This window comes from Camelus bactrianus, chromosome 7 (assembly GCF_048773025.1).
Source record: "Camelus bactrianus isolate YW-2024 breed Bactrian camel chromosome 7, ASM4877302v1, whole genome shotgun sequence".
NCBI lineage: Eukaryota > Metazoa > Chordata > Mammalia > Artiodactyla > Camelidae > Camelus > Camelus bactrianus.
The window spans coordinates 36,898,328-36,920,099 of NC_133545.1; the positions used below are offsets into that span (position 1 = coordinate 36,898,328).

Here is a 21,772-nt window from a genome sequence, read left to right on the forward strand (position 1 = left end):
AAAGTCAATTTTTAAAAAAGCCATTAGCACCATATTATATCCTCCAACAGCACAAAGCATTTTTAGATTAACAAAACTTTTCCAAGACAATCTTTAACTAGTGACAGCCATCAAAGAAGGATAAATGTTTACTGCAGTATTCTTTAAAAGAAAAAAAAAAGTGCGTGTGTGTGTATATATATATATGTACGATTTTTTTAGGTTTTTTTTTTTTTTGGTAGGGGATAATTAAGTTTAATTTTCATTCTTTTAAGTGGAGATACTGAGGATTGAACCTAGGACCTCGTGCATGCTAAGCATGCATTCTACCACTTGAGCTATCTTCCCCTACTGCAATATTCTTAAATCATGTTTCTAATGCCTCATGAGATCTGCTTTAAAAGCAGCACCCCCAGGTGAACTTTTATATAAAGTCAATATTCTATAAAATGAATAATTTTCCTAATATGTTTTATACTTTATATCTATATATCTTTGAAAAGCAACAAGGATCTTTCAAGCATACTGATTTATTTAACTCCTTCAGCCTCTATGTAAACAAAAAGATTGGCTATTCAGAATTATCAATTCCTTCCTTCTGCATTAATTTTAAAAAGTAACAGATACAGTGAAACTTTTCAATGTAACAAACTGGGTTGAATTAATTATACTTAAAATACCATAAAGCATTATGTTAAAATCTGTATCATTGACCTTAGTGAAAAGAAATTATACTACTTTCTTTCTAGTTAAAAACTTCTCCAAGGACTTAAAAGAGTTCACCAAGGGAGTTAAATTCATTGCTAGAGAAATAATATGTTAATAGGAGATAGTAAGGATTATAGAGATACAACATCCTATAAATTAGAAAATCAGCACAATGCATTCTAAATGAAACAAACATGCAAGAAAAAGAGTTACAATCATGGAGGAGGCAAGTTCAAGTTGAAAAGCTTATTCCCAAACATATTCTAGTCTTGTATTTCAACTGCAGAATATTTAAGACCCCACACTCTATTACATCACAACATTGTTTATTATGTGAATTTTTTTTTACAATACAAACAAAAAAATACAGAAATGCAATATATGAATACAGCTAAATGCAGAATGGTGACTTTTTTTCTTTTCAAGAGGCCATGATTCAAATAAAGAGACTGCACATAGGTAGAAATAGGTTGGTCGTTAGCTTCACAATTTTGCCTAGAAATGATCTATAAATGCATTTTCCCCCCTGCTACTTACCATAAAGTGTAAAAAGGGAATTAAAGGAAAGTTTCCTTGTTGGTTCCTACCATATGAAAGATGCTATATTCTATTTTAGCAGGGCCAATATATGGAAAATACCTAAATTAAATGTTATTACAAAAATGAAGCAGTAATGAGATTCTGGCTAAAGAGGGCACTAAATGAGAATAATATATATTTAAAGAATCCAAAACAAACAAACAAAAAAAGGTTGTTATAAAAAAGCTCTAGGTGCATTGTAAGCATATAGGTTTTTTTTTTCCATGTGTATTTTTAAACAATGGAAGTGTCAAAAAATAGGGTCAACTGTGTTAGACTAAATTACATTATTGTATATGCTGCATTGAATGGAACCTTTGTATTATAATTATCATAAAGAAGCATAGCTTGCATCATATTATGGCAATTTATCCTCAATGAAAACCTTCCAGAGTCCTTTTATTTTGGAATATCTTGTAAACAATCAAACCACCAGAACATGATTGTACAACAGTAAAATGTTTTCTTGCATTAAATTGAAGACATCTGTTTAATAAAAAAAGAAAAGAAAATATAGGAAAGGTACTTAGAGCTGTTAGTTTCTAAGTACACAACACCCTAGACAATTCAAGGCATCTTAATCTCCATCAAGAACAAAAAAAAATAATAATTTTTGTCATGCTGTTAAATCCATCATTAAGGATAAAACTGGTGCAAATTGGTCAAACGGATCCAACAAACACTGATGTCCAAGCTGGCATATTGGCAACTAATACGTAACTGGTGGTCAATAGAGGGTTTAAAAGATCTTCCCTTTCTTCTTGTTCTTTTCCAAGGTCCTAAATGATTAAAGGAAAATAATCAAAATGAGTGATCACTTCATAAATATTATAGACAACACATGGTAGTAATAGCTAACCCAACTACAACTGTGTTGGATTTTCAAACACTACTTTTACATTTAAAAATTAGAAGATTTAGAAGTGAACAATAAGGACAATGCTAGTCTATATTATTTTCTTGGACAGTCAAATATTCCAGGACAAATAGTAAAAAATATGGCAAAAACCCATTTTTAATACATAAGAACAACTTTTCCTAAATGAAATAGTGCAAATCAAAAATGATCAACGGACATCAACTAAGATATCCTTTTCTCCTATTGCCATTTGCTTTTACTGAACTGCTTTGCTTTTACAGATATATTTTCCTCTTCCTTGGGAAGAAAGTGAATAGGATAGTGTTATAGAACAAATGTCTAATCTTTAATATGTTTAGCAGTAAGGCTAAACTGTAAAACCTTTACAGGGGTACAACTTTTCAGTTTTAAGTGGGACGAATTAGAAAAAGAAGAAAACCAAAGTACAAATATTATTGATTTCTGTATAAATCAAGAGCAAGTAATGATTAGCTATATTAGGAATTAAATATCTAAAATTTTACCTTAATGAAATAATTCAACGCATTAAAAACATATAAAAGACCTTTGTAGCAGTGTTCTCTATGCTTGCCAAAAGTTAAACACAACCATTATGTCCAACAATTGGCAGAAAGAGGTAAGCAACTGATTATGGTGAGTCAACTGAAGAGAATGTTATGAAGCTATTAAATTATAATTATGAAGATTGTTAAGTCATGGAAAATGTTTACAGTGAAAAAAATACTATTATAGTAGATAGATTGCATCCATATATAAAATATTCATCGAGGAAAATGATTTGTGCTCAGGAATGTGTGTTAATGGGTGATGTCTTTTAAAATGTTATTTTAGTGTTTTTTAAATAAATAGGAAAATAATTCTTTAAAATATTAATACATACATTTCTTGGGAATTTGATATTAGTTACCTTGAAGAGTTCTGCTGTTCTAAGATACGTTGCTGGGCTTCCCAGTTTGCTTTCTCATCTTCAAACTGACGACGTTTTTCCTCTAATTCTTTGTGCTGTGCTTCCAAATTCTTTTTCATTTGCTCATGGCGCCGTTGGAGCTAAATCATAACACAATATATAAAATAAAACTGAGAAATCAGGAGCAGAAGTACATTCCACCCAGGCATCCTAATGTTAACAGCGTGAGCACTGAATTCTTAGTTATAAATTCAGAATACTACCTGGAAAGCACCATCTCTTCCTGTAGGACTTACCACCCAAAAGGCCAGTGACCCAAGAGAATAATCTCGGGTAATAGGGAAAAAAAGAGTGCAATAAGCTACAGTCGTGTAGCACTTTATAATGGGCACACTCTATCTTACCTCATTTTTCCTTACTCATCACCCATTATCATACATGTAGGAAGTTGGGAAGGGAAGACACCACTGCTCCCACTATTACAGATGAGCAAACAGTTGCAGAGTTTAAGTCACTTGTCCAAGATCATTAGCTAGAAAGTGGCAGAACCAGGATTTGAATCTATCTCCTAATTCCAAATTCAGAAAGCTGAGATAAGCGGAAAGAAAGCAGATAGGTAAGGACCTAAGAGTTGTAAGATCACAGTAAGGTCCACTGATTCTTAAAAAGCAGTGGCTCTCAAATGTCAGTCTTCATACAAATCACCTGAATGCTTGGCAAAAATACAGAATCCAGGACCTTAACCCAGACATACTGAATTAGAATCTCTGAGTGTTAGGTCTAGAAATCCACATTTTCAACAAGCTCCAGTGATTCTAAAGCAACTGGTTCCTCCTATGTTGAGAATTAGTGATGTAAAGAATGCTGGCTTAGAGGTGGAAACACTCATGCAAAGTAACTGCAGAAACAAAGAGCTCATCTAATGTTTTATCAGATAATTTCATCTAGGCACTAGTCAGTCAATTTCTGAGGAAAACAATCACAGCAAAAAATAAAAAAAGGAAAAAGAAAAAGAACCCTCCCCCTCAAAAAAAAAAAAAAACAGATAAAATCTAACTACACTGAATAACTAAGAGCTGTTAAAAATCTTCAGATGTCCAGGAATTATGTTCTATTAAAGATTATATTACATCACTGAGTTAGCATCTTGAATTTGGATTATAATATAATTTTGTATAAAATGTGTTTTCCTAATTTGTAAACCCACAAAAAGTGACTTCACATTCATTCCTGTTTCAAATATTTCATGCCGTTACTACAAAACAACACCATCCAAGATATATTTAAGCAAACATGAGTCAAATTTGAGGTAACATCTTCCTGATGATAGCAACAAGTTACTAAGAAGATATCAGAAAATAGGAACTGGGAATACCTTTAGTTATTAAAAAAAACGCAAAGGAATCATATACACACAATTCAGAACAGTTACCTCTGAGAAGGAAAGAGAGGGAGACAAAAACGGAGAGGTACATAGGGGCCTCAAATAAACTGACGATGTCTTATTTTTAAAGCTGGGCAGTAGGTCACAGGGTTCCTCATTCTTTACCTGAACATTTCTGTCACTTACATGTATCTTTTGTGTTAACTGCATGTAGAGTTAAAAGTATAGGTTACAATCCTCACTTCCTAGAAGCCCTTGGGGTTAGATGTGTTTCACAATTCAGAATTTTTTCAGATTTTGGAAAGGCAATACTACTTAGAAAAGTCTATATATTATTACATTTACAAAACAACCGGTAGTTGTATGATAGTGCCAAATAATCAAACACATTAGTATTTCTGGCAGTGAAATAGTTTCTTCCACTGTTCTCAGACATCAAGTCAACTACTTACTCTATAGATTTCTATGTTAGTGGCTTTTTTCCCCTCATCTTTTTTTTTCTTGTCACTTACTGAAGGATATGTCTTCAAGATCTTTTTAATTAACAGAAATTAAATATATGCCTCAGCATCTACAGGGATTCCAGGGTAGCTGATCAGCTTACTGACTGCTTTGTCACTATCCTACCTGATTTTTTTTAACAGTGGGAATTTCTTTGACACAATATTACAAATAAGGCCCAACTCATTTACAAAAAAAAAACACACTCCTTCAATTTCTCCTCTTTGCTTGTAATTTATTCTGGCATGTCCTTAGTTTACCTTTCTTTCTTCTTCATTCATATGCAAATAAATCTGGCCTTCTATTATTATTCTAACACTAGTTTTAATTCTTACATCCACCCAAAACTCTGATCTGTACTTTTCTTATATTGACTGTATGGAATGGCTTATAATTTCATTTCTTATAACTTGCCTATTATAGCTAACAATTCATTGTAAGTATCTTATGTCTTCCTAACAAGTATACTTGTATCCAACACATATTAAAACATATACTATCTTATTATAAACATAATGTTTGCTTTTACATCTCCATTTTATTATATTAGTGTATTATATTAAATTTTAAAAATATCTATAGAAAGGTTTTATTATGAATTTTATTAAAGATATTATTTTAAAAAGGAATATCGTGTCTATAAAAGGCAGAAATATTAGGTTGATTACCTCAGCTTCAGAGTCCTTCAGTTTTTGAACTTTTTCTTTGACCTTCATCTCAAACACCTGCTCCATCTCCATCTCCATCTTCTTCATCTTAGCTACATGCTCCCTTCTTTCTTCTTCCATTTGTGCGAGAGGGCTCCTGTTATGAACGTTAATGATAATCATTAAACATCTTAAAAAAAAAGTATAATATGAAACTCTGAAACAGTGATGAAAACAGAGATGCTGGATGCCATTACTAAATTCTTTGCCCTCTGGTTTTTGAAAATATGTTTCAAAATAATTTTTCAATTATTCTGATACCACATTAAATGACACGGAACACAGACTTGAAGTTTTATGCATAAACATGTTATAAACTCTTTAGAAACTTTTAAAATTTATAAATATTTGTAATCTAGAACGTCTTCCCATGAAGTTTCGTATCTAAACTTGAAAATTTCTGTAAATACAAAAACAGACCTACCAAAGGTGACTATTAGTGGGATGCTTCTCTAAATCTAACGCATATCAAATCAAAGATAACACATAAAATAAACTGTAGAAGGAAACTGGAAAGGGAACATTCCCTAAATACATTTACAGAATGGAAACGAGAAGAAAATTACTTAATTTTGTACTTCAAACAAAATTTTATGTGAAAAGTTACTGAGTTATTGAAGTTAACATATGTAAAATATTTTTAGTTCTGCAATTTTCCAAGTGTTATAATCTATTCTTTTAGACAACTACTGACATCACAATCACACAATTAATTAACAATAATTCAAACCTATTTTGGTTAACCAAATTGATACGCTGGAAAAAACTATCAGGCGATACTTAGAACACTCCTCATTTAGGCAAGCAGAGTATTTCTAGTTCACTGTGATGTCAATGCTCTTGAAAAATTCATTCCACCTAACTCAAATATTTCAGTCTTGATTTTCAAAGATGGTCCGTGATAACACATACATAGATGTGAGAGAGAGAGAGAGAGAGAGAGAGAAAGAGAGGGAGAGGGAGGGAGGGGGGGAGAGAGAGAGAGAGAGAGAGAGAGAGAGAGAGAGAGAGAGAGAGAGAGAGAGAGAGAGAGAATATGAATCAGAAGAAAATAAATATCCTGACATTTCTGAAATGCCAGAAAATAGATACAAGCATAAATAAAAGTAGTTCACTCCACTAACATTAAAGTCCACAGGCTCAAATCTATGCACAATTTTGTCCAAAATTTTCATGGTGAAAAGTATTACAAATGAGCTTTATGTTAAGGCTAATATATTTATAGACACAAGAGAATGCCAAAGTATCAGTAACCTACTACTGCCCCAGGGAGGAAAGAAAAGTGGGCTCTGCGGCTTTAAGGATCTCTGAAAACTATTCAATATACTTGAACAACTTAAAAGACGCAGGCCCTTTTTCTGACTTGGTTGATAAAATGTGTTTATTTTACCTCCACAAAAACAGGCCTTGACCATTTAATTGTACATTTTAAATTGGTGAATTTTATCTCAATAAAGCAGTAAGTTAAATCAGGGCTTAAAAACAAAATGAGGCGTTGTATTTCACCCATAACTTCAAAGCTAGTCACTTTAATCCTGATTTGACACACTCTGATTATGGTGACGTCTCTCCTAACAAGGCTGAATATTTCTAACTATTACAGCACTCTTCTTCCCTACCAAGCAGGAGGACAAGAGAGTAAGATGGAAAATATTAAACAAGCAACAGGACAGAACACTGGCTACTGATTTTTCTTAGCAAAAAAGGAACGACAATGATGTGAGACTATTGTGATCAAGATTCTTCATTTTTGCAATTAATCTAAGTTAGAATAAAATGTTATTTAACTAAAGGATATTCCTTCACCAAAAGAAAACTTAACAAACCTACAGTATGTTTTAACAATTAAACAATTAATCAGAAGTTCTGAAAATGAAACTAAACCAAACATTAATTTAGAAGAACAACCTACATTAGAAAAGTGAGGTCAACTGAAAATAAATTTTTAAGTGTAAATATCATTATTTCATTAAAAGCCAAAAAGGCCCTACATATTAATACACTTTTCAACATTATGGCAGGTGTTTTTAATATAGGGGCCTCAGATCTCTTGGGCAGTGTCAATGAATGCCCTGAAAGGACATACCAAATGTGCGTGTGAGTGTGTGTGTGTGTGTGTGTGTGTGTGTGTGTGTGTGTGGTGGTGTGTGTTCATGTAGTATTTTTCCGGTGAGAGGGTTCAAAGTGTTTGCCTGATTTCTATAAAACGCACTTCTACCAGCCCCCAAAACACTGTAAAGCTCTAGAGGGGAAAAAAAAAAACCCTCTAATAATGATTTTTGAATTGGCAGTCTTAAGTAACTGAATATACATGTTTAAACAATTCAGATTATCCAACAATATTGTTGGGATTTGAAAATATATTAAATAAATACATTGTAACTATATTAAATAAATTATAAATGAAAACTAGAGCTTAAAAATAAATTAGAATTTAGGTAGAACTGTGATTTTACAGTTAAATACATAATCCTTATATAACCTATATTATTATGTTACTATATAACGTATAAAACCTATCTATAAAATGCTCATTTAATTTCACCCTTGAGGGGAAGAAGGCAATTCATTTGAATGTAAAGAATTCATAGTATAATCTGCACATGAAAAGGTTAACTACCTTATCAAGAGTAAACACGGTGATCTAGATTATTATTTAAATAACTCTTGGGGGAAAGTAGAAGCCTATAGAGGAACATGCTATGATGTTCTGAAATTTGCTTTTAAATTCAAAATTTAAATATTGAAAATTTTTACATACTAAAATTGCTTATGTCTTTGGAAAAACAAATTAACCACTTACATGCCTTCAACTGTGTCATATCTAAAAGAACAAAAAATACAGAGACTTAGCACACTCAAAGTAAACCATACTAAAAGCAGCAATTAAAGGCAAATTCACAGATTTCACAATAAAGATATGTGCCCCAAAACAAAAGTTTACGGCAAAATTTGTTAAAGTTAGTTAATTTCTTTTCCAAAATTCCGTCAGCAATCCCTACACCAAATCATTATGAAAATAAATATGTTGTAAAGTTATCGTCTGACAGCCTGCTCAAATTTCTAAAGCTATTTAAATATGTGTACTTTCAGAGAAATTTGCAATATTTCACATTAAGTTTTTCAGCCTTGTAAAAATACTTTACTCCTGACTAAATGAAGTGATATTCCAGTATTATAAGAAAATGCTCACACATATCTAAAATGAATTTTTTGAAGCCTCTCACCAGTCAAAACAATCTTTCAAATCGAATTTTTAAATAAATTAGCACCCACTTTTGGTCATCTTTATTAAAGTGACATTTAGAAAACACAAAATTTTATTTATAATGTGGAAAATACAGGGAAAAGGATCACTTTTTGTTGTCATATTTTTTTCTTTCAAATGAAACTTTTTTTATTAGATGTCTGGAAAAACCACTTAAATTATATCATTGCCTGCTTGCTTTTTAATGGAAACTCTTCTTCATGCATATAGCTATGCTAAACTTATAAACTTACACTTGTCAGAAAAATTTAAAGCAACTCAAAGAAATGAAAAGACCTGGTAACAGATTTTCTTTAAGAAGACTGCAACATAACCTGAATATCACATTAAGTCTCCAAAGATATAACTTAGTTCCTTCTAGGGATCTCTTTAAGAGGCTATAGTTCCTAAAAGCCACCAGGTGACTTACTCTTTCCATGTAACCAATAATAAATCACAGCAAGGATCACACTTAAGGCTGTCTTAGTAAGGTTCTATTGTGGTTGTGTTACATGACCCACATTTTGAGTGCAATGGAAAGACAACCACATTTCATATAAATTATGTGTGGTCTTTGCTGAAGAATACATTAAGCAAGTACATTTACATACTTTTGCTTCAGTGGTTCATAGGTCACTATGTATACAGACATGTAGCAATTTTCATACAAAATTTTCCAAAGGAATTTCATTTAAGTAAAGGACTTCAAAGAGCAACAAAAATTTCCAAACATTCTGGAAAACAATAGTTACCAACATTTTATTTTACAAAGTGAGAGTGTTAAAATTTAAAACCAAATATAAATATAACAATACTATCATCATATTTTCATGAAAGGACATATGAACAAAGAGTAAAAGATATAACTGAATAAATTTATTTCTTGAAAAACTTTGGAAAATTTCAGATCAATGAAACTGTGTCATATACCAAGCGTTCTGAGGATTAGCCTTCGGAAACCTGTATTTTCAGTCATTTCTAAGAATTTAGTTATCTACAAAGTTTTCCCAAGACTACAGATGAAGGTTATAGAAAACAGTAATAAATTAACCTTTGGGAAAGAGGCAATAGTGTGTACACCAACTTAGAGCAAGATATTAACTGTCATAACAGGTGTCAATGATAGAAAACTATTCAGAGAGTCACCAATCAAATGTGATTTTAAGTTCAGGCATACCTCAGAGATATTGCAGGTTTGATTCTAGGCTACCTCAATAAAGGGAAGTAAATACAGAAATAAACTGAGTCACATAGATTTTTTGGCTTCCTAGTGTATGTAAAAGTTATGTTTACACTATACTGTAGTCTATTAGATGTGCAATAGTATTATGTCTAAAAAATGTATATATCAATCAAAAAATACTTTATCACTAAAAATTGGGAACCATCATTTGAGCCTTCAGTAAGTCATAGCAGGAATAAAGATCACTGATTACATATCAACATAACAAATAATAATAAAAAAGTGTGAAACATTCCAAGAATCACCAAGATGTAGCAGAGAGACATGAAGGAAGCAAATGCTGGTGGAAAAACGGCATAGACAGACTAGCTTAACGCAGGGCTGCCACAAACCTTCAATTTGTAAAACTCCCTTATTGGGGATCACTTTCTTTTAAGACATCTACAATCTGGATATGGTTAATTCTTCTCCCCATTCCTTTACAACCCCTTGTTGAATCCTTTTTAATTCAGAAGTTGACCTCACTTTCTGTTACTTCTAACACCCTCCAACCTCCAGACAGAGGTGGGCAAGATTCATTCTTCCTGAGGTAAACAGATGACTTGGTATCTTCTTTGCCCAACACAGGTAATAGCTGAACAAAGAATAGTGCTCACTATTCCAGACTCCAGACTTGAAACAAATCAGCATTTGATGAGACAAGCTCAGTGATTTTTAAGATTTTAACCATATAATCTAAATCTTGTTTTTTTCCCCTAGCTTTATTAACATATAATTGACATACAATATTGTCTAAGTTTAAGATATACAATGTGATGTCTAAATCTTGTTTTAAGTTCTAAGACCACTATGACAGAAAGGCACGTTTTCAATCATATAAACCAGTTATTTTTATTTTTAACCCATAGTTTAGTACACTCTACAGTCTGTCCAAACTGTCTCCAGAAATTATATATAAGATAGACTAATCTATTACTCAATACTTAACATTAAAAAATTAACTTATAATCTAAAATCAAGTGTGATTATTTAGCACTTTTCAGAGTGTACACTGCCAGACAAAAGTTAATGTAATTATAAATTTTAAATAGATGTATATACATATGTATATGTATATATATTGTATAAGAGCAATGAAAAACAGGTCCATCAGCAATCAGCAGATGAATAAATGACCTTATCATCAATTTTATTTCTTCTTCTTATTTTTAAATGGAAGTACTGGGGATTCTACCACTGAGCTATACTCTCCCCTAGCCTATTTCTTTTTCAAATTGCCTGCAGATGCTGTTTAGAGACCATAGGCAATTAAGAAAGTGATAAAATGACATTTTTTTTTTAAAGGGCCAAAGTTCAGCGGTCTTCAAAATGAAGTCTCTATTTATATGAAGAGAGTTACTTTAGCTTGTGCAGTTTTAAGAAAATCAATTTCCAGATCCTCAATTTCCATACAAAGTTTTGCCTCAAGTGATCTGCCTGAAAATTTCCAAGTTACAAACAACCCACCTATCACATTACAGAAAAAAAGACCTACTCCCTCGTACCCATCCCTTATCTAAAGTTTGAAAACCTCCAGGTGACAAAACAGGAGTCTCTTTCAGTGATAAATCAAAGTACTGTAACAAAAACTTAAAGAGTGTATCTCCCAGTATCGAACATGTTTCTATTAAGGGCATGATGTGGTGTTAGCTGGTAGAAACATGGTACCTGGATCCATGTCATAACACTCCGGGTTCAGATATATAATAGAGGGAGATGGCTGGAGAATTGGCAATTTTTGTTTAATGACTCTACCTTTCCCACTCAAGATCCTTGAAACCTCAATCTCTCCCTGTCACCATTATCAAAGGATACATTACCATGGAGGGAAGAGTACCATGAAAGTAATACAAATAGAACATCAGAAGAAGCCTAAACTCACATTTGTCATTTTTTCTAAATATTTAATATTAGTCATTAATATTTAAATATTAGTCATTCTTTTTAGTTGTCCGTGGATGGGTCCTAAGCTATAAAGAAAAACACCTTACATCAGTTAAAGTACCGTAAATTGCTGGTACTGATTTTTTTTTTTTTTCAAAAATTCAACTGAAATGTTTTCTGAAATTGCTAATATTTTCAAGACAGTATTAGATATAACCAAAGTGTAAGACTTCCAACTGACTTCTTTCAGATTCAGTATGTGTCATTCAATAAAGTAGTAAAACTCTAATTTAACAAATCATATATCAGTATCTGTTCCAATTACAGCCATTCCCCAGTTGGTACAATCTTTAAAAATATTTATTTTTCTATTTACTTAAAATAAAATACTAACTCCTGGAGCAATATGACTTTTAGCAGTACAAATTTTATTATTATTTTCACAGGCAAAGTTTAGACATGATTAATCTCATTAAGAAATACATTTCCAATAGAATTCTACTTTTTATGTTTTCACTTGGGTTATAGTTTAACTCAAGTAATCCACACTAGAATTCTGTATATGCAGAAGCATTTTTAACAACACTAAAAGGTTTACTATTTTTCTCTGAATTACTTACCTTCATCCAACTGCAAAAATATCCCAATGGCACTATTTTAAAAGACTTATATTTGAATTATGGAAAAAAATTTATTTCTAACACATGAATAAACGTTTAAAAGAAAAAAATCAAACTGATAGTACATTTTCCTTTAACATATTATAAAATTACCAGTGGCTTTAATTGTGTATGTTTTTCTTTCAAACAGTTAAAAAATTCATAAGCTAGTGAAATGCTTAAAATGGATTCAAATTTTGTGAACAATATTTACTTAGACAGATCCTTATATTTTTGTGCTAAAGTTGTCTAATAAAAATTTTGCTAAAAAGAAATTAAAAATTCTTGCCTTTTTCTCATGCACTGAATCTTGCCTCAAATAAAATATTGTCTTTTAAATATAAAAAACCAAATCAATTTTTAAAACAGCAGTAGTAAATTCCCATAAGTCAGTGTTCTGCAAAACATGCGTTACTAATCACCTATATCAAAACCATTTAGGCGCTCATTAAAACCACAAACCTTTAGACTCATCCCACATTTACTGAATCAGAATCTCTTGCTAATGATTGAGCCTAGAAATTTACCTTTTTAAGAATTACTCTCAGGAGATCTCTGAAACCAGAAAATCTAGAGATTGTTCAATAAAGTTCCTCAAATAAGCATGCTAACAGCTCTATAAGAAGAAACTCAAAGTTAAGAAAGAGATTGGGGCTATGATCCAAACATCATTAGGAAAATATGGAAGAAAATAAACATAGAGTTAGGTCTACGATCAGTTTTAAAAGAGAACTGTTTAGGACTTTGCCAATAATTGTTAATGCTTTCGGTGCTTCCTTACTGAATTAGGGCCACTGTGGAGACATAACTGAAAAAGAAAAAAGGAATGATTTTCTTTTCCATTATAAGGAATGTTGACCACTGTAAAACACAGTATTACTACTTTGAGAACTTGCCTTTGTCATTATTTATTATACAGATGATCTTTCAAGATTATCCTCTAACAGTGGGTTAACACCTGGCTAAAAATGTACATACATTGCAAAAAATTGTCTTCATAATACTTATGATCTTCAACAGCCCCAAATAAAGGAAAAACAGGGCACATACACGGTTACCAAGTCTGTAACAGCTAACTCACCAGCCTCCTCACACATCTCTTTTCCCTGCACCACCATAAGACCACCACAGCTTGAGGATATGAGCTTGGCTGGGTGAAGCTGTATATTCAGTAGTCACTCACACCACTAATAACCAACAGGAGAAATCCAAACTCCAGCTAATCTACTCCCTGAAAATGTACAACAGGAATAGAGGAGGTAACCAAGACTACATTAATCTAACTACTCCTTTTGTTTGGTCCTGTCCCTTATTTCTATATAACCAGTTAGTAAACACTTGCTTATCAAAATGGTTTATTTTAAAAAGACATAATAAAAGGTAGAAGCTCTATGTTTAGTCTCTTTAAAGAGACTATGGGACGTTTATCTCAAGAGTAAAGTGAGTTAAGGGTTACTTGGTAGTAACTGTTCTCTTCCTTTAAAAAAAATTTTGCTAAAGGAGCTGTTTGATTTCTAATTGGGGATCTGCTAAATGTGTGGTATATAGATTATTAAGATGATGGCAAATGACCAGAAGAGAATGCATGGCTCTTTCACCTAAGGAACAAGGTAATAAAACTACACTTCCTCCAACAAACAAAAGCTTAACAGTATAAATGTCTGCTGTTGTGCATAAAGAACAGTATCCCAATTTTCTATTCAGTAGCCAAGAGGAATCTGATGAAAACGAAACAATACAATTATTCACTACATAAATAATACCTCTTCTGGAGGAAACGATGTATACTTACTTCGTAAGCTGCCCTTTATTCTTGTTATTATCAACTCCATTATAAGTCACAGCTGCCAGTTTTCTGCTCCTGTAGTTCTCATAGTGCACATTATTAGTGACATCTTTCAAGTCCTGCATGTGTGTTCTGTCATAAATAAATAACACATCAAGAGTTTGCAACTATTACAAAAGCTTTGGTGTAAATTTAAAATTTCACCAAAACAAAAATTTCAGACTTAAAACAAGCAGAAGACTGTTCTTAAGGATGATGGCATTCATCTGTCTTCATTCACACTCAAGGCAGAGCAAGATACAATGTGGTAACTTGACACCAAAGGAAATTTAGGTTCCAAATGAAAGCACAGGAGCCATAAAGCCCCTCAAGCAATTACTAAAGAATGACATTTCTACAAGAGTATTTACCTTTATGGTATATGTTTTTACTCAAGTAGGGAAAGTAGATTAGCTCCTACTGAAGTTCATAAAACCTAAAAGAAATTGCTTTTCTTTTAGCAATATCATTAATATTTGAGTTTTTACTCATGTAATGCAAGGGGATACTTCATATCACATATCAAGTTGGATTTAAACTGGGAGATTTTAATATTGAGTAATCTTCTGTTTATTCAAATTGTCCAGTAAATGTGGTATTTTGGCTAAATGAATGTCTGCTCATTGCACTTCTATCATATACAAAATCAATACACAGGAAATAACTATACAATGTATGCGACAATTTCATCATCCCTTAAAGATTCAAGATGCTAAGAGACTCCCTGAGCTGCTCTGTGGTATTCTTTACCAATGTGGTGTTCTGGATATATATGGTGTGGCAGGACTCTGTTATCACTTCATTTTCTCTTTTCTCATCATCCATTCCTGCACTTGCCATCTCTCACTTTTCATCTCTACCACCTTACCAAAACTCCCTTCTGGGAGACAAACATAAAAGTGTTACTCTGTTTTTATTTCTGATACCCAGAAAACTTACTATTACTTTTGCCTTTGTGAATACAATGTGATGTTCAATTACTCTGGTTCATCTCCTACTATCAGACATTTCCATTCAGTTCTCTGATGGTTTATTCCTCCTATTTCTGAGTCTGGGTTTTCCACAAGATTCATCTCCCTTTATACTCTGTCCCTTGATGAATAATATCCTCTCTATGGCCATTAGAGTTACACCTAAAGCTCCATCCCTCTCTACTTCAGTCAAGTCAGGCAGTTCCTTACTCGTAGCATATCTAATAGTTGGGACAGAACAGCTCAGGTTAACCTATCACTGACTCTCAAACTTCTAAGTTCTACTGCTTTAGGAACTCGTCTCAGTCTTGACAATTTTCTCTTTGGCTGTCACTCAGTTTTTTGGTACCAGTGTATGTTACAGGAGACACAATATAACCTCTTCAACTAATTGTAAACACCCCATTTTACAAGAAACATGCCATCACCTTTTGTACTCTTGCCACAGATAGCACATAACAGGCCCTTAAAAATTGATTTGAAGCTAAGATATGATAAACACTGTTGACTTTCTTGAATAAATTACTGTTATCAATTTCTCTAAGTAGAGAATAATCAAAACAAACTGCCAATATAAAACAATCTTTTTGTAATTTTAAATATATATTATCTCATCATTGTATCACTGAAAAATCATTAATGGATCAGAGGTAAAGTACTTAGTAGCCGAAATATAAGATGTGGAAAAAAATAACTAGTTGTTAAGCTATTTTTGTTAATGTCTTCTTACATTTTAGATAATGAAAGATTCTTCCCTTTCACTAAAATCCCACCTGGTTCTGGTTTTTTCCCAGATATAAAAGTCTGTGTTTCCACTTAATTAAACATGCTTTACTTTATAAGTTTCAACCCATTACTCCACTCTTAATTAGATAATTAGTAATATAGTTTTCTCCACAGTTTTGGGAGTTTATCCATCTTTTCCACTCCCATTGTTGACAAGACAGCACTCTCTTCTCTCCTTCTGTATTCCTTCCCTACTTGATTTCTGCACTGTCCGTTGCTACATCCTGAAACTATTTTTTACCAAGTTTTCCTTCTCTCCACTCCTTGGTTTGTCTGCCACAGCCAGTTCTCTTAATCAGTAAAATGACACTGCTTTGAACTTGAGTCTCTACTAGGAGCAACCTCTATTCTTAACTTAAATCTACATGATTTCAATTACTTGGAATTGACATCTGGAATACTGGTATTGATATTTCCTTCAAGTGTCCACTGACTGCCTTTATCTTAAAGACAATATTTAATAAGACATTAAATATACATCTTTCTCACCTTTACTCCAAAGTTAAAAGGAAAGGCAATAAGGTAAAATATTCCTAAAGTTATCATTTTCAATGAATAATACTTTTCAAGAATGTTTTACATATTTCACTGCAAAATCTATAAATGAAAAATTGTGTTAAGAAGCAAAGTGAACATCTAGCATAAGTGAACATTTATGCCTTAGGAAAGAAAAACAAGTGTGTTACAGCACATTTAACAAATGAATGAATTTTTTATTAAGCAAAATTGCTTAACCATCTACCTCAAGGAGTTGAAGCCAATATCTCCATCGTACTCATTGTTAAAAGTGTTACATAGGATTTTTTCTGGTCAAGATAGCAATTTGTAGTAGGACCACAAGCTTGTCCCTCCTTATGACTACAACTGACTGTTAAACAACCATCAAAAAAAAAAAAAAAAAAAAAAGACTGGACCCTAACATAAAAGATCTTCTTCAACTGGAAACATAAAGAGGGAACCACAGTGGGATGCTAGAAAGGGTGTGCGTGCGATATAATCAGGTCCCAAAACCCCTGGGTGGGCAACATAGAAGCTGAAGAATAATTAAGTCACAGAGGCCCCCACAGAAGTGAGAGTTCTGAGCCCCATATCAGGCTCCCTAGCTCAGGGTTTCGACGTTAGGAGGAGACCCCAGAACATCTGGTTTTGAAGGCCAACAGAGCTAAACCCCAGGAGCCCGACAGGACTGGCGGAAACAGAGACTTCACTCTCTTGGGAAGTGCACACAGAATCTCGCTCATGCTGGGTCCAAGGGCAGAGGCAGTGATTTCATAGGAACCTGGGCCAGACCCACCTGCTGGTTTTGGAAGGTCTCCAGGGGAGATAGGGGGCAGCTGTGGCTCACCCTGGGGACATAAAAGCTGGTGGTGGACATTCGGAGAGTATTCATCTACATGAGCTTTCCTGGAGGCTGACATTTTGCCTGGGTCATTAGCACTAAGACCTAGCCCCTGTAGGCTTAAGTGTTGGGATGCCTCAGGCCAAACAACATACTGGGTGGGAATACAGCCCCACCCATCAGCAGACTTCCTGAGCCACAAATGCCTCTACACACTGCCCTATCCACCAGAGGTCCAGAACCAAGCTCCACTGAGCAGTGAGCAGGAACCTGACTCCTCCAGCCAGGAAACCCACATAAGCCTCTAGTCCAGCCTCATCCACCAGGAGGCAGATACCAGAAATAAGAAAATAACAATCCCAAAGCTTGTGGAAGGAATCCACAAAAGCAGGCCAGACTCTACTCTGGGACCGGCTGGATCCTGGCCCTTGGGTGACAAGAGAGGAGTGTACTTCTGGGACGCACAGGACATCTCCCACAGAGGGCCACTTCTCCAAGGTTGAGAAACATAACTAACCTACCTAAAAATACAAGTAGAAAGACAGACAATATGAGGAGGCAGAGGAATATCTTCCATGCCAAGCAAGGCACAAGATAAAATTCCAGAAGAAGAAGTAAGTGATAAAGAGATAGGCAATCTAGCCGAGAAAGAGGTTGGATGGTGAAGATGTTCAGAGAACTCAGGAGTATAGATGCACAGGGGGAAGTTTTTAGCAAAGAGTTAGAAAATATATGGAATACTGAAACAGAGTTGAAGAATACAATTACTGAAATGAATAATATACCACAAGGAACCAGGAATAGACCAAATGAGGCAGAAAAATGGATTAGTGAGCCAGAAGATAGATTAGTGGAAATCACTACCACAGAAGAGAAAAAAGAAAATAGAATGAAAAGAAATGAGGATAGTTTAAGAGAACTCTGGGACAACATGAAGCACACTAATTTTTGCCTTACAAGGGCCTCAGAAAGTGAAGAGAGAGAGAAAGGACCTGAGAAAATATTTGAAGAGATAATAATTGAAAACCTCCCTAACTTGGGAATGGAAACTGTCACCCAAGTTCAGGAAGCACAGAGAGTTCCACACAGGATCAACCCAAAGAGGAACACACAGAGGCATATAGTAATCAAATTGACAAAAATTAAGGATAAGGAGAAAATATTAAAATCAGCAAGAGAAAACCAACAAATAACATACAAGGGAACTCCCATTAAGGTTATCAGCTAGTTTTTCAGTGGAAACTCTATAGGCCAGAAGGGAGTGGCATGATATATTTAAATTGATGAAAGGGAAAAACTTACCACCAAGAATACTTTAGCTAGCAAGGCTCTCATTCAGATTTGATGGAGAAATCAAAAGTTTCACACATAAACAAAAGCTAAAAGAATTCAGCACCACCAAACCAGCTTTACAACAAATGTTAAAGGAACTTCTCTAGTCATCAAACCACAAGAAAAGAGATACATGCACCCCAATGTTCACAGCAGCACTACTGACAATAGACAAGACATGGAAGCAACCTAAATGTCCACTGACAGATGATTGGATGAAGAAGTTGTGGTATATACATACACTGGAATACTACTCAGTCATTAAAGAAGAATAAAATAATGCCATTTGCAGCAACATGGATGGATCTGGGAGATCATCATAATAAGTAAACCAGAAAGAGAATGAAAAACACCATTATGATATCACTTATATGTTTGTGGTGGGAAGAACACAAATGAATTTATTTACAAAACAGAGATAGACTCACAGACACAGAAAACAAACGTATGGTTCTGGGGGTGAGAGGGAAGAGGGTAGGGAGGGAGTTCTGAGATTTATAGACACTAACTACTATATATAAAATAGATAAGCAACAAGAACTACTGTATAGCACAGGGAACTATATTCAATATCTTGTAGTAACTTCTAATGAGAAAGAATATGAAAAGGAATGTATATATACATATAAGTGAATCACTCTGCTGTACACCAGAAACTAACACATTGTAAATCCACTATATTTCAGTTAAATACTTTTTAAAAAACAAACAAAAAACGTTAAATAGGACCAGTCTCAATCTCACAAATAAACATTTAATGACTATATTTATCTATTTATCCTAATCCATCATAAGGCATCTATTTCCATGAATCCTTTCCTATCTGATCCACTCCATAACATACCACTTACTCTGAATTTAATACATCTAAGTAGCCTCATCACAGTGCATACCTACTTATATATTACATAATTTTGGATTTTTAAAAAATATTTTTATACATGTATGATTGTCTTGTTGCTCTCCTGGACTAAATCTTCCTGCAAGAATGGTCCATTTACTTGTAATGCTTCTATACTAGTGAGTCCCACTCAGTAGATGCCAGGCTTCGTTTGCACTTTCCAATGTTCAAATTCTAGCTTGTGACGCAGTAACTAGCCTTCCTTTCAACAGTGTTTTAGGCATACAGATAATTATTGATTGCATATTTTTAAAACACATAAAACAAAGTCATAGAATATCACTGTGTCAAGCACTCGGCAAGTAGCATAGAAGATTTAAAATTGAGGAAATGAATAAAATCAGAGGGAATGCACTGGCAATTAATATTTGTGAAACATTCCTTACATATATAATGTCATAAGAGATTATTAGTTCTTCTGAAGTCACATCTTAAAAATGTAGAGAAAGGAAAGAGATCGTAATAGAATCTGAAGTGTTGTATTCTCAAAACCAAGACCGATGATTATTATCCTTTCACGTGCATTTACTTTTCTTTCACTGTGTGAGGCTTGGTAACCCCAATGGCTGAATCAACCCTGTCATCTACTTTCTATCAAAACATTTGGTCATGAGCTCCTTTGAGAAAAACCAATTACATGGCAATCTCTTTGATTTCAAATTCTACTTCATCTCTTGTATTTCTTGAGGTAGCAAGACTCACTTAAATTTGCCCCCTCACTTTTAAGAATGATCCTGTGTTGTTCCATGACTTCCAATTATCAATATGCTTGTTATTACTTCTACTTAGCTAAAAAGATTCCTGTGTATTGGGAAAGTAGACAGGAGTATGAAAAGGAATAGACATCAACTTAAGACAACCACACAGAACTGGAGGTTGAAGAGACCAGTACGTAGCGAGGGTCTGGAAAAGCAAGCAAGATGCAAGATAAGTAACAAAAGGGTATGAAATGGCATGAGGAAGGAATTTATGAGTAATGTTTTCCCACCTGGGCGGAAGACTGGTTTTGTTCACATGGTTCGAGTAACAAAAATGCTCCATTTACCAGTTACTAGGCTGGGAACTTTTAAATATTCAAAGTTCAGCTTTTGACCCAAAACTCAGCCTTCCTTTCCAGTTTTCACATTAAAGAAGAGCAAAAGCCTTTTCCTTCCCACTTTCCATAACTCCTTCAGTGTTAAACCTCAACACAAGGTATAATGATAAATGACTTTCCTATATATCCCTAGCCACAAAGCCTATTTTGTATTTTTGCTCACAACTTTACCACCTTAGCAAAATAATCCAAGTTGTCTCTATGCAGTGGTCACTTTACTGCTAGAATGAAGATACTAATTTAAATTAGCTAAATTTATAGAAGGCAAAAAAATAAATCTGTCTCACTCTAATCTTATTTAGAGAAAGAAAAAATTTATTATTTTCATAACTGCTTACACTTACCTTATCAACATATTTCTTAGAATTGTAAAATCACAATGTTCACCATTTTCAACTATAAAAAAAAAAAGACCACATATATTATTTCCACTAAATCCAGTCCCTTTAAAGATAATTGGGTATAACAATAATGAGAGAATATGAAAAATAGTTTAGATCAATTTTTCATTAGGATTTAACATTACAGCATAGTTTAGTGTTGGGGGCGGGAGGGGGCAGGGAACACTTTAGAAAAACCTCCTTAAGGTAACCAAAATGAAATGATGAGCCAAGAATATTGAGGTTCTTTATTTTTAAAAATGTATCACTAACAGTTATACTATTTGAGCCAAGGGTGGAGGGGTACCTAAAACTATAGATACAAAGCAATTTCTTCCATGCATATTTCTAGAGCTGTACAAGTTTTAAAGCCTCAGCTCAGCAACTAAAGGTTACATGGGGATGACAGAGAGTTGGAAATGAGTATAGTGTCACTGGTGGGGAAAGTCACTGATAAGAGCGGTAGCTTGGAAAATATCCTAAAA

The 21,772-nt window shown here is 33.6% G+C and overlaps 1 protein-coding gene across 2 annotated transcripts in view; it reads right to left on the reverse strand.

The window, feature by feature from the left end:
* Window positions 1-1,640: 1,640 nt before the first annotated feature.
* The window catches only part of SEPTIN7 (septin 7), a 69,244-nt gene continuing 49,112 nt past the window's right edge, over window positions 1,641-21,772 (reverse strand). The window contains exons 9-14 of one of the 2 annotated variants that reach the window (XM_074367237.1): window positions 21,252-21,303; window positions 14,450-14,575; window positions 8,449-8,469; window positions 5,607-5,742; window positions 3,054-3,193; window positions 1,641-2,045 (exon numbers count right to left, since the gene is read on the reverse strand). In XM_074367237.1, coding sequence (XP_074223338.1) covers window positions 2,006-2,045; window positions 3,054-3,193; window positions 5,607-5,742; window positions 8,449-8,469; window positions 14,450-14,575; window positions 21,252-21,303 — 515 coding nt within the window. In that variant the 3' untranslated portion in view covers window positions 1,641-2,005. The remainder of the gene's footprint in view (window positions 2,046-3,053; window positions 3,194-5,606; window positions 5,743-8,448; window positions 8,470-14,449; window positions 14,576-21,251; window positions 21,304-21,772) is intronic. The other variant, XM_074367238.1, reaches the window with a different exon arrangement.